The 14,244-nt window shown below is 35.2% G+C and overlaps 1 protein-coding gene across 2 annotated transcripts in view; it reads right to left on the bottom strand.

The window, feature by feature from the left end:
• ABCA5 (ATP-binding cassette, sub-family A (ABC1), member 5) overlaps positions 1-14,244 on the bottom strand; it is a 78,500-nt gene that overhangs the window by 38,783 nt on the left and 25,473 nt on the right. For both annotated transcript variants that reach the window (XM_011933726.1, XM_011933652.1), the window contains 6 exons: positions 13,470-13,617; positions 9,753-9,921; positions 7,214-7,272; positions 3,469-3,579; positions 2,118-2,293; positions 1,416-1,535 (listed from right to left, as the gene is read on the bottom strand). In XM_011933726.1, coding sequence (XP_011789116.1) covers positions 1,416-1,535; positions 2,118-2,293; positions 3,469-3,579; positions 7,214-7,272; positions 9,753-9,921; positions 13,470-13,617 — 783 coding nt within the window. The remainder of the gene's footprint in view (positions 1-1,415; positions 1,536-2,117; positions 2,294-3,468; positions 3,580-7,213; positions 7,273-9,752; positions 9,922-13,469; positions 13,618-14,244) is intronic.

Consider the following 14,244-nt stretch of genomic DNA (forward strand, 5'->3'; position numbering starts at 1 on the left):
TTCAAGACTATTTTTAATATTAAAAAAAACATGGTGGTGGAGGCTGAGAGGAAGACTAATGAACATAAAGCCAGGATCCAGAATCATTCCCCAGCTGCAACAACAGGCGGAATGTGGCAGGATGGTAGGGATCCATAGGAGATCATCCTAGCTGCATGCATGCACCTGTCAGTTTTGATGCCCTGTGTAAAGTAGTACATCAGTTTGTTTCTCTGTTTCTACAACAGAGAACAGCATAAAACAAATACATACAAAATCAAAGCAGGACAGTGACAAACTGAATTACTCCTTTGATTTTGTTCTATTTAACTTTTGTTATTAACCATAACAAATTTTTTTTAAACTATAGAGAACAAGAGAGTAATACTATTATAGCTACCATTCCAAATCAGCAATGTTATTTTTTGGCCACATTTTCTTCAGATCATTTTTCAAAGAAATAAAACATGGAGGCCAGGCGTGGTGGCTCATGCCTGTAATCCCAAGACTTTGGAAGGCAAAGGCGGGAGGATAGCTTGAGGCCAGTTCAAGACCAGCCTGGGCAACATAGCAAGGTCTCATCTCTAGGAAAGAAGAAAGAAAGAAAGAACGAAAGAACGAAAGAATGAGAGAAATAGAGAAAGAGAGAAAAGAAGGAAAGAAAAGAAAGAAAAGAAAGAGAAGGAAGGAAGGAAGGACAGACATGGCAGTCATGACTAAAGTCTAATCTTCCATTCTCCTTCCTATAAGTAACCAGTTATCATAAAGATGTTATAACTCAGAAAGGGAAGGGTGGAAGGGGGGTGAGAAATGAAAAAAAACTACATATTGAGTATAATGTATACTACTCAGGAGATGGGAGCACTAAAATCTCAGAAGTCACCACTATATAATTCATCCATGTAACCAAAAACCTCTAGTACCTTGAAAGCTACTAAAATTTAAAAAAAAGTTATACATCTTTCTGACTTCAGTTTTAAAATCTCATTACTATGATTGCATCCATAATAACATACAGTATTTTATGTATACTTAACCTTTACATAATGTACTATATCTTTCTACAACCTGCTTTTTTTTTTTTTTTTTTTTAGGCGGAGTCTCGCTCTGTCGCCCGGACTGGAGTGCAGTGGCCAGATCTCAGCTCACTGCAAGCTCCGCCTCCTGGGTTTACGCCATTCTCCTGCCTCAGCCTCCCGAGTAGCTGGGACTACAGGCACCCGCCACCTCGCCCGGCTAGTTTTTGTATTTTTAGTAGAGACGGGGTTTCACCGTGTTAGCCAGGATGGTCTCGATCTCCTGACCTCGTGATCCGCCCGTCTCGGCCTCCCAAAGTGCTGGGATTACAGGCTTCAGCCACCGCGCCCGGCTACAACCTGCTTTTTAATTTGACATAATTTAAAATGAGCTCATTTGTAAAAGCAATATTTATTTACCTTTGGGTTCCCAAGAACGGCAATTCCTAATGACAGCTTTCTTTTTTGACCACCACTTAATTTTTTAGCTTGGTTATCTTTGATAGTCTGCATGTCTAAATCTAGTAAAACCTTCTGCACCTGTAAAAGTAAAGCATGAACAATGTTATTTTAAAAATCATACTATTTACATAATTATCAATATTACTTTTTAAATGTTTTAAGTTTTAATGTGTTAAATATTTAAGTAGCATAAGTTTTTAAATAATTTTAATATCAACTTTAAAAATGTTCCTTTAGCATGGAAATTCCTTTGACATATATTCATAGATAATTATGAAAACAACAGGTAACAAGATTCTTGAGGGAAAGATTTTACTTTTGTGCCTTCTTGGGTGGTAGGGAAAGAATAAGAAGAGATCACTGTAATGGCTCTTAGTGTATGTGTGGAAGTGGGAGGGGGTAGAGGAGATGAGAGGAAGAGAAGCAGAAGCGAGAAATAAGGCAGGCAAGCATCCTCCAGATGAAACAAACTTTTATGTGTGCTAAAACATTTACTCCAAATTCTGTCTAATTCTTTGTAATAGCTTTCTGTTTATTGGCTCAGAACAAGTGTTATACTTAGATTTTAGATTTTCAAGCATATTTTTTATTGCACAAGTCATTACAAAAGGTTATTGATTACAGAAAATAAAAGTAAAGATTTCTATATGAATAGCATACTTCTTGTATTATATTGTTGGCTGGTATCCCTTTGATTGAAGCCAGAATTGATAAATTTTCTTCTACTGTCAAAACATCAAAGTGTATATCTAACTGTGGACAAATGCCAATCATTTTTCTTGCTTCAAACATTTCATCTATTTCTGAGACTCTGTGTCCATACATAGATGCAAACCCTAAAAGCAAAATATATATTTAAACGTACATTAATTATTTTATAATGTGTATGTTTTGAAGTATCCTGACAACTTACTTATTTGGTTATAACAGACACATCAGGTAAAAATTAATAAAAATTTACAAGGCACAACACACCCTCATTTCCATATTATTGGTGATCTGCATCCATTTATATTTCAACCTCATTTTCCATCACTTACAGGTCACATAACACAGTGGGAAAATCAAGAAACTAAAAGCTTGTCACTAAATATAAATATCTATTGATGTATTACTTACACTTGTATTCCAGTAACAATTTTCTAGACATTATGCAATAGGGGAGGGATTAAAGAACTATAAATTTTATCCTAACTAGTTGTGTGGTCGTGGCCAAATATCTCTTTGAATTTCAGCTCTCCTTTTTTATAAAGTGAACACTAATATATCCCACTAAAGAACTATTAAATCAAAACAATCATACATTATGAAGAATCATGAGAAAAATCATAAATTCTTATACAAATGTAAGATATTATGACTACCATCAAAGAGTGATACAACTAAGGACAAACAACGAAATCAAACTAATTTTAAAAGTTAAATAACATTTAAAGAGTTGAAATGCAGATTCAATACAATTCAGTCCTTTTGTAAAGTAAAATATTTATTGTACTGCCACTCTATTTGGTTACTGTCAAAATATGGAGCTACTATAATGAATTCTCACCTACCGAACAATCACATACCAAAATTATACTTTTGAGGTATGCTTTTAAAATTCTATTTTAGAAGATAGTATGAACATTTATGATTATTGCCTTTTGAACTACTGCTGTATATTTAGATATCTATATTTATTTTCTCAACTTCAAATAGTCCTTTATTTATCCTTTATAAGTTATTCATTTATCCTTTCTTGAAAATGATTAATAAAAACACATACATACACAATATCTATGTGTGTATGTGTATAGAAATATGTATAATATTAGATCCCTTTTACTTTATTAAACATGATAGAATCATTTTTATCTTCTACTAAAAACAACCAAATGTGTATAGTCAAGAAAAAGAGAAAACACCTTTACAGATACGGAAGGTAGTCCCAATCACTGACAAAAATTATTCAATACACATTTAAATAATATATACAATGAATTTTTTTTTCTTTGAGACAGAAAACTCTCACCATCAGAAGGTGGGCAGAGTCCGCAAAGAATATTCATCAGTGTACTCTTTCCGGTTCCACTGTGGCCAAGTAAGGCAGTAATCTGACCCTCGTATATGTCAAACGACAAATCTAATTCAGGAAAAAAGAAGACTCAAATGTGATTTTTATGTCTATTCAGCTATGTATGATAATTCATATTTGAGTAATCTTTAAGGCAATATATCTATAAATACATATTTAAAGCTACCAGCATATTTGATAGCAGGTAAAACAGTTTCTTTGTTACAGTCAATGATATAAACAGTAAGGAAAGTAAATAAAAATAAACGGCCAGGCGCGGTGGCTCAAGCCTGTAATGCCAGCACTTTGGGAGCCCGTGACGGGCGAATCAGGAGGTCAGGCGATCCAGACCATCCTGGCTAACACGGCGAAACCCTGTCTCTACTAAAAAATACGAAAACCTAGCCGGGCGATGTGGCGAGTGCCTGTAGTCCCAGCTACTCGGGAGGCTGAGGCAGGAGAATGGCATAAACCTGGGAGGCGGAGCTTGCAGTGAGCCGAGATCGAGCCACTGCACTCCAGCCTGAGGGACAAAGCGAGACTCCATTTCAAAAATAAAAATAAAATTAAAATTAAAAATAAAAACTTTATTTGTTCATACAGTAAGATTTAGGAGTATATGAAATATTTGGGAGTTTTCTATGTCCCAATTTTTGGGAATTACCAACGGAATTAAAACAAACAAAAATTTGTTCTCAAGGATATTTGGGCATTTAAATAAACTAGCAAAAACAAAACAAGAAATTAACTAATAGTATAGAAATGGCTTGAAAGGTTAGATTTAATGAAGCAATATCACTGAATGGATATGTAAAGGAATGAAGGAAGACAGGAGATGGAGATCTGAAATGATGAAGCAGAAATGGCTTATCAAAAAACTAGGCTGGCCAGGCACAGTGGCTCATGCCTGCAATCCCAACACTTTGGGAGGCTGAGGTAGGAGGATCACTTGGGCCCAGGAGTTCGAGACTAGCCTGGGCAACATGGTGAAACCCCATCTCTACAAAAAATACAAAAATTAGCTGGGCTTGGTGGCACCTGTAGTCCCAGCCACTCGTGAGGCTGAGGTGGGAGAATCACTTGAGCCTGGGAAGTCAGGGCTATGATAAGCCAAGACTGTGCCACTGCCCTCCAGCCTGGGGGACAGAGCAAGACCTTGTCTCAAAAACAAACAACAACAACAAAAACTAGACTAAGAAGGCTAAAATATAAAACAAGAAGGAAAAAGTCTCAGATCCTAAGGCCAGTAATCTAAGTTAAAAGAAGAAAGAGAACTCAACAACCAAATGTTAAGTGTTCTGCCTCATGAACGTGGTATTTCTACTTATTTAAATCTTCTTTAATTTCTCTCAGCAATGTTTTGTACTTTTCAGGATATATCTTTTACATCTTTTGTCTTATTTACCTGTAAGCATATATTTGATGCTAAATGCTATTTTTAATTTTAATTTCCAATTATGTGTTGGTAACATATAGAAATACAATTAATTTTTCCATTATTTATCATGTATCCTATCATCTTGCAAAACTCACTGTTGAGTTCCACTATTATTTTTTGTCAATCTAAAAGATTTTAAAAATAGATTATTGTGTCAACTGCAAATAATTTTACTGCATTCTTTCCAATCTGGATGCCTTTTATTTCATTCTCTTGCTTCTTTGCATTAGAAACAATTAGTTGTAACTGTTACTACAATTATAATTACAATTAATTAGCTATTCCAATAACTTACATTGGAGGTTATATATAATCTCCAATGTTGAATAAAAAGATGTGAAAAGCACTATAACCATAAAAGAACAGATTCATAAATTGGACTTCATTCAAATTAAGAACTTGTGTTTGTCAAAAGACACTACTAGTAGAATTAAAAGGCAAGTCTCAGACTGAGATCAAATATTTAAATACTTGTATCTAACAAAGGTCTTGAAACAAAAATGTGAAAAGAACTTAAATAGGCATTTCATAAAGGAAAACCTCCAAATGCCAATAATCATATAAAAAGGTGATTAATAACAGTTATTAGGCAAATGCAAACTAAAACCCTATTAATATATCACTATACTTACTTTCTTCTTAATTAATTAATTTGCCTCCTAGAAGACATTTGGCAAAGCCTGGAGACATCTTTGGTTGTTACAACTAGGAGAGGATGTTTAGCAGTGTGCCAGGGATATTTAGCAGTGTGCAAGGGATGTTTAGCAGTGTGTCAGTCTCCAGAACCAATAGATACACACACACACACACACACACACACACACACACAATGGAGCAAGTATGAGTGTGGGGTTGGAGGATTAGGGAAGGTTTATTTTAAGAAATTGCTTGAGAAGATTGTGGGGTCTAGTAAGTCCCAAAAATTTGTAGGGCAGGTTGAAAACTCAGGCAAGAGTTAAAGTTGTAGTCTTGGGTCCAAAATTCATAGGCTGGAAACTCATGCAATAATTTGTTACATTCTTGAGGCAGAACTCCTCCTCTCTTCAGTGATCAAAGCCAAGGATGTTGCCTATGAAGGTTAATTTCATGGGTCCCCCTGGCTAGGCTATGGTGCCCAGTTATTTGGTCAAATACTGATGTAGATGTTGCTGTAGATGTCGTTAACTTTTATAATCTTCTGACTTAAACTTGATTAGTCTTGATAATAATGGTAAACCTTATTCAATCAGTTGAAGGCCTTAAGAGAAAAAACTGAGGTTCCTTGGAAGAGTCCTGCCTCAAGAATGTAACAGATTCCTACATGAGTTTGCAGCCTGTGAGCCTGTCTACAAATTCTGGACTCAAGACTGAAACTTCAACTCTTGCCTGAGTTTCCAAGCTGCCTTACAGATTTCTACATTTACCAGGCCCCACGATTTCATGAATCACTTAAAACAAACCTCCCCTAATCCCCCACCCTACACTCATACCGGTGTGTGTGTCTGCGTGTCTGTGTGAGTGTGTGTGTATTCTATTGGTTCTGGGGACTGACTAACACATTGACACAATGCTAAACGTTCTACAGTAAAGAACAGTTCTTCACAACAAAGAATTATCAAGACCAAAATGTCAGTAGTGCTGAGGTTGAAAAACCCTATGATAGGCCAAATGAACTTTTTAAAAACTAACATGTATTGTATATACATGCAAAATAATAAAGAGAAACAAGGACATAGCCTTATTCAAATAATTGAGTATTTTTCATTTTAATAGATATTACATTTTACTTTTACAAATTTCATGTTGTTAGTTTTATTTTTAATGTTAATCACATACACGAAAGTATCTCAAAAAGAAAGACAGAGGCTGGGCACAGTGGCTCATGCCTGTAATTCCAGTACTTTGGGAGCCTGGGGTGGGCAAATCACCTGAGGTCAGGAGTTCGAGACCAGCCTGGCCAACATGGTGAAACCCCGTCTCTACAAAAATACAAAAATTAGCTGGGCATGGTGGCGTGCACCTATAATCCCAGCTACTCAAGAGGCTAAGGCAGGAGAATCACTTGAACCCAGGAGGCAGAGGTTGCAATGAGCCAAGAGAGTGCCACTGCACTACAACCTGGGTGGCAGAGCGAGACTCCATCTCAAAAAATAAAATAAAATAAAACAAAATAAAAGCAAGATAGAAAATCATGGTAGAGAAGTTTAAATTTCCCACAAGCTATGAAAATTATTTTTCTATTTGTACTTTAAATACTATGGCCTGAATACCAGGAAAACTACTTACTTCTCAAAGCCTCCACATTTTCACCTTTCTTTCTGTATGTTTTCTGAATACCGCTAATTCTGAAATATAAAGTTTTATATTTTAAGTATTTAAAGCAATTTACAAGTATGTTTGTTTACATGTATATGTTTATCAAAGCTATATTTTATAATAATAAAATAATAATAAAGTACTTTCCTACTAAAACAATGAACCGAATAAAGTTGATAATAACTATACAATTGATGCTTGAAAACACAGGTTAGGAGTGCCAATTCCCACACACAGTTGAAAATTCACATATAACATTTTTACTCCCCTAAAACTAATTTATTAATAGCCTACTATTGATAGGAAGTCTTGCAGATAACATAAACAGTTGGTTAGCATATATTTCATAGGTTTTACATGTTAAATACTGTATTTTTATAAAGTATACTGGAGGAAAGAAAATGTTAAGAACATTATAAGGAAAAATATATACATTTACAGTATTATACTGTATTTATCGATGCCATCAATTTACATCATCTATTTATAAGATTAACAAGATGCATACTCCATCCGAAATAACAGGCAACTGCACCCACAGACCTCAATCTATGGTAAATATCAAGCAATTCAACGTTTTCTTATAATGTCATGACCTTTCTCTGCTTCTTGAGAGCACTTCCAGCATCACTAGTGGCAATTCTTATGGATCCCATGATGCTATTCAAGGCTTATGGTATTGCACTAAACATGATAAAAAATAAGCAAGAACCGCTGAGACATTACTTTTCATCATGATATGCAATTTACTGGAGAGATGAGCGGCTCACAAGGAGATAATCTGAGTCACATGGCATTTGAAGTATATACTTGGAGCACATAAGCTCACCATAACAGCAAAAGAAAGTGCTACAAAATCATTGCAGTGGTACAGTAATACTGTGGTTAATATTATGCAGCTAGATTTAATACTGCATCTTCACATTTGTTTACATTTCTCTCAACTGTGCATTGGCATATAATGTATGGTCTGTCAGTATTGTGTACATTAAGCTTTGATAAAGTATAACTTACTATAATCTGTGTATATTTTATGGTAGTAAATGTTAAAATAGACTAATATCTATAAACATGTTATGCATTCATGACATACTTAACTTATTTCTTTTTGGTATTTCTAGGCTAACAGTTCACCTGTGAGTTTTTTCAAATTGTTGTAAATCTCCAAAAAAATTTCCAATATATTTACTGAAAAAATTCCATGTATAAGTGAACTGGTGTAGTTCAAACTTGTGTTTTTCAGGGATCAACTATAAAATTATTTTAAAGAAGGTACAAGAGAAAAGCATAGTATTCCTTTCCATTGTAAGTGTCATTGATTCATTTTTCATGCCAACCCAACTTCTAAAACCAAGTGAAGCATTTGATTTAAGCAATTTACAGACTGTTTTTTCATTTCTGATTATCAAACACTTGTTACACCAGTGAAGGGGGATATAAATCAGATGTCATTTCATGTCAGCACAAATTTCAAACCATTAACAAACGTGAAGTGATTTTCTTATTCTACCTTATTTTTTCATATGTTTTTAAGGAAATGATTTGTTAATCAGTTAAAATTTACCCTTGAGAAAGCAGGCCACTGGCCAACGAATTACATCTTAAGTATTTTGACTCTCTCTGGAATTTTTATATTTTTCTTAAATTTAAAAAATATTATGCTTCACTTTTTTATTTCATTTTATTTCTTTTCTTTCACCTAATTTTATTTCTAAATTTGGTACTGACTGACCTAACAAGGAATAGTAATGAATTTCTTTGGTTCTTAAACATTAAAGTAATGAAATGTTCTAATTATGTCAAAAACCCTAAAAGTCTATGAAATTAACAGATGACAATTTAATATGCTATATAAGACAATGTAGCATGAATAAAATTATAGAGTTAATATTTATCATGTTTCCGTCTACATAATGGGAAAAGCTTTAAACATTAATTGTATAAACATCGGGTTTTATTACTTTTAACATTTTCCATTCAAACATAAAATTTCAGGGGACAGGTGTGGGGTGGCTCACGCCTGTAATCCCAGCACTTTGGGAGGCCAAGGCAGGTGGATCACTTGAGGCTAGGAATTCGAGACCAGTCTGGCCAACATGGTGAAACCCTGTCTCTACTAAAAATATAAAAATTAGCCAGGCGTGGTGGCGCGTGCCTGTAGACCCAACTACTTGAGAGGCTGAGGCACAAGAATTGTTTGAGTCTGGGAGGCAGAGGGTACAGCGAGCCGAGACTGTGCCACTGTGCTCCAGGCTGGGCGACAGAGTGAGATTCCGTCTCAAAAAACAGAAAGAAAGAAACATAAAACTTCAAACCTAGCACCAACTGTATTCTAAATGGTTGCAAAGAAAATAAGAAAAAGAGAAAAGTAGCCCTTATTAATGTTTTAAAATCCTGGTGTACGTACCAAATCTAAGATACCATACATACATATTTAAAGAACAGGATTTAAATGTGGCAGATTCCATCAGCAGTTCTTACACGTAAATTGCCAAAGATTGAACCATACCTTATGGCTTCTTTTCCTACAAATTCTGAAGAAACAGGCTCAATAATTTCACTAAAACTAATATTCCCATTAACATTGCCCTCTGACAACTCCTCATAATTTCTTTTGCTCTTTGACCAATATGAAGGCTTCAGAAAATATAAAGATGATCTCCGTAAACCAAATTCCCCTGAAAAAAAACATTAAAAAACTGAGTTATCATGATTAGTTTTTAAATCATAAAGACAGCATTTGAAACATATGACAACCTGCATCTAAAGTTTAGGTACCATTCTGCAACACACATATATTTCCAAACATCATGTTGTATACAATAAATATATACCATTTTCATTTGTCATTAGAAAGTAATAAGTAAATAAAGTTTAGGAGTAAAGTATTAAATCAATATTGTATGAATCACAGTTTTATTGATAAATAATTCTAGTCCATAAATAGTTTCAGAATAGCTGAGTGGGATGTAAAAGTGAATAAAGCACATTTTCTATGCTAACGGAACTAAAACCTTTATGAGTACAAGCAGATGGCAAATGGCAAGAACACAACACAGGCTGAATGCATTGAAGACTTGAATGGGCACCATCTTAAATGGTCTTTGAAAACAGGTAGTATCTAGAAAAGTGGATATGCTTCATGGAAAAGACTACAGAATTAGGGAGAGCAACAAAGCAACAGGATAGAAATATGAGACTTAGAAATGGTATACAGTGAAGCTAGGCATGGTGGCTCTCACCTATAATCCCAACACTTTGGAAGGCAGAGGCTGGCATATTGCTTGAGCCCAGGAGTTTGAGACCAGCCTGGGCAATATGGCAAAACCTTGTCTACAAAAAATACAAAAAATTAGTCAGATGTGGTGGTGCACACCTGTAGTCACAGCTACTTGGGAGGCTGAGGCAAGGGGATCACTTGAGCCCAGAAGGCTGAGGCTGCAGTGAGCTGTGATCATATCACTGCACTCCAGCCTGGAAGACGCAGCAAGACCCTGTCTCAAAAAAGACACAGCAAGACCCTGTTTGAAAGAAAGAAAAGGAAAGAAAAGAAAAGAAAATAGTATAGAGTGGTAACTGCCCACACAACATGTTCCATTTTCTCCCTTTTCCCCCTCAAAATACCTACACTCCTCAATGTTTTCAAATATCTACTCTTCTTCTAGATTGGCCACATTTCAAAGGGATCTGATGCCAAGTACAGAGGATTCCAACTGATTTTATCAGTACTTGGCATTCCTCTGGGAACTGTTACTGCTCCAACAGCAAGCAAACAAAAACATAAAAGTAAGGAAAGGACACCCTACTCAACAAATGGTGCTGGGATAATTGGCAAGCCACATGTAGAAGAATGAAACTGGATCCTCATCTCTCACCCTATACAAAAATCAACTCAAGATAGATCAAAGACTTAAATCTAAGACCTGAAACCATACAAATTTGAGAAGATAACATCAGAAAAAACGGCAAAGACTTCATGACCAAGAACCCCAAAAGCAAATGCAACAACCAAAAAAAGATAAATAGATGGGACTTAATTAAACCAAAAAGCTTCTCCATAGCAAAAGAAATAATTAGCAGTTAACAGACAACCCACAGAGTGGGAGAAAGATTTCATAATACATACATCTAATATCTAGAATCTATGAGTAACTCAAATCAGCAAGAACAAAACAAACAATCCCATCAAAAAGTAGGCTAAGGACAAGAATAGATAACTCTAAGAAGATATACAAATGGCCAACAAACATGAAAAAATGCTCAACATCACTAATGATCAGGGAAATGAAGATCAAAACCACAATGGGATACCACTTTACTCCTGCAAGAATGGCCATTATTGAAACATCAAAAAATGATAGATGTTGGCATGGATGTGGTGAAAAGGGAACACTTTTACACTGTTGGTGGGAATGTCAACTAGTAAAACCACTATGGAAAACAGTGTGGAGATTCCTTAAAGAACTAAAAGTAAGTCTACCGATTGATCCAGCAATCCCACTCCTGGGCATCTACCCAGAGGAAAAGAAGTCATTATGTGAAAAATATACTTCCCCACACATGTTTATAACAGTATAATTCACAATTGCAAAAATACGGAACCAGCCTAAATGCCCATTCTAACAACTGGATAACGAAAATGTGACACACACACACACACACACGCTATGGAATACTACTCATCCACAAAAAGGAACAAAATAATGCCATTTGCAGCAACCTGGAGGGAAATGGAGACCATTATTCTAAGTTCTTGAGGATGCAAAGACACAGCAACAATACAATGGATTATGGGGGCTCAGGGAAAAGGTGGGAGGGGGTGAGGGATAAAAGACTACACACTGGGTAGAGTGTACATTGCTAGGGTGATAGGTGCACCAACATCTCAGAAATTAACACCAAAGAACTTATTCATGTAATGAAACACCACCTGTTCCCCAAAAATCTATTAAAAAATAATAAAACCTCAAAAAAAGAGGGGTGAAGTGCTCAGACAGACTTGAGGTATGTAACTAGATGAGAGGTACTGCAATGGTCTAGACTAGTGGTCCCCAGCCTTTTTGGCACCAGGGACCGGTTTTGTGATAGACAATTTTTCCACAGACAGGGGGCAAGGATAGTTTCAGGATGATTCAAATGCATTACATTTATTGTGGACTTTATTTCTATTATTATTACATTGTAATATATAATGAAATAATTATACAATTCACTATAATGTAGAATCAGTGGGAGCCCTGAGCTTGCTTTTCTGCAACTAGGTGGTCCCATCTGGGGGTGATGAGAGATAGTGATAGATCACCAGATATTAGATTCTCATAAGAAGCATGCAACCTAGATCCTTCACACGTGCAGTTCACAACAGGGTTCACACTCCTATGAGAATCGAATGGTGCCACTGATCTGACAGGAGGCAGAGCTCAGGTGGTAATGCGAGCGATGAGGAGCAGCTGTGAATACAGAGGAAGCTTCACTCACTTGCCTCCTGCTGTGCAGCCCAGTTCCTCACAGGCAACTAGTAAGGTCCGTGTCCCTAGTCTAGACTAGTATTATACAATACAACTTTCATAATGGTCAAAATGTTCTACAGAACACCCAGATTGCACCATGCAATTTAGTAACTAACAGCCATATATGGCTACTGAGCACTTGGAGTGTGGCTTGTGCTACTGAAAAAAATAGTTAATTGATTTAATTGTAATCAATTTAAATTTTAAAAGCTACACGTGGCTAGTAGTTACTATATAAGACCATACAGGTGTAGAATACAGACACAGGTAATGAGGAAAACAAGGGGAAAAGGAAAGATGCTCGATACTTAATATTACTATTGAATCTATAGGAGTCTGCTATATTGGCTATAGATACAGACAGGAGATAAAGAAAATGGTAGGAGTTACAAGATCACTTCATAGTTTTAGACCTTAGAGGGTAAAATAAAATATTTCAATTAAAAGACTGATATAAAGAAGGACCAAGTTAAGATCAACTGGAGACTTAAGGCTTTCAAAACAAACTGCTCTCTTTTTACACAATCTCTTTATGTTCACTAGTGGCTATAGCCTAAGGTACAAAATATACTTATTTAAAGTCAAATTAAAAGATTTAACAATGAATATGACTTAGGGTACCCTGGCTAGGAAAAAAATCTTAAAATGAAGCTGAACCTACGTGGGCAAAAAAGCCTAAACATCTTTAAAGTAAAATTCAAAAACCATCTGCATACCTGGAATGACTTGATCAAGATAGACAGCCAAGAGGACATAGAATATACTATTAAGTGTGAGCATGATAATTGTAATAATTAGAGGATATGGGCCCGCAGTCAAATTTGAAAATAAAGCACCTTCATTAAAATCTTCTAAATGCATGACCTGAAAAATAGAAACACTAACTTTATTACATAAAAATGACAAAAACAAGCAAAAGCTAATACTACTTAGAGTTATTTAGCATATCCAGAGTGACAGTAACCAACTGGGCCTTTTAATAGATTAAATAGTTTACCAAATTAATAATACAAATTTATAAGGAAAACAATAAAGACTTTACAAAAATACAAGTTTATCAAACCAATTCCTTTCAATCATGTTTTTAATGCTGTGCTTCTTTAACTAGGATATATTCACTCTAGGGGTATTTAATTATAATGTAATTACTAACAAATGAAATAAAAATAAACTGCAATATTAATAATAACAAATGCAAACAAAAGGGTTATGATCCATATGGAAGCCAAACAAATTAAATATTAGAGAATAAAATTATGGTTAGCATCTTTAATATTAGAGAATAAAATTATGGTTAGTGAAAAGAAAGCAAATATTTTGACTAATTAACACAATTATTAAAGCATTCATAGTAGATATTTGTGATAGCATGGAAAGAGAAATGTATTGGAGGTTGAAGTCTCATTTAGGTCCTAGCCCTGCCATTAAGTGAATATGCTTTAATTATACTATTCTAGGCTTCAGGTCCCTCACCTATAAAATGAAGAAGAT

Source organism: Colobus angolensis, unplaced genomic scaffold, assembly GCF_000951035.1.
Source record: "Colobus angolensis palliatus isolate OR3802 unplaced genomic scaffold, Cang.pa_1.0 Scaffold1, whole genome shotgun sequence".
NCBI lineage: Eukaryota > Metazoa > Chordata > Mammalia > Primates > Cercopithecidae > Colobus > Colobus angolensis.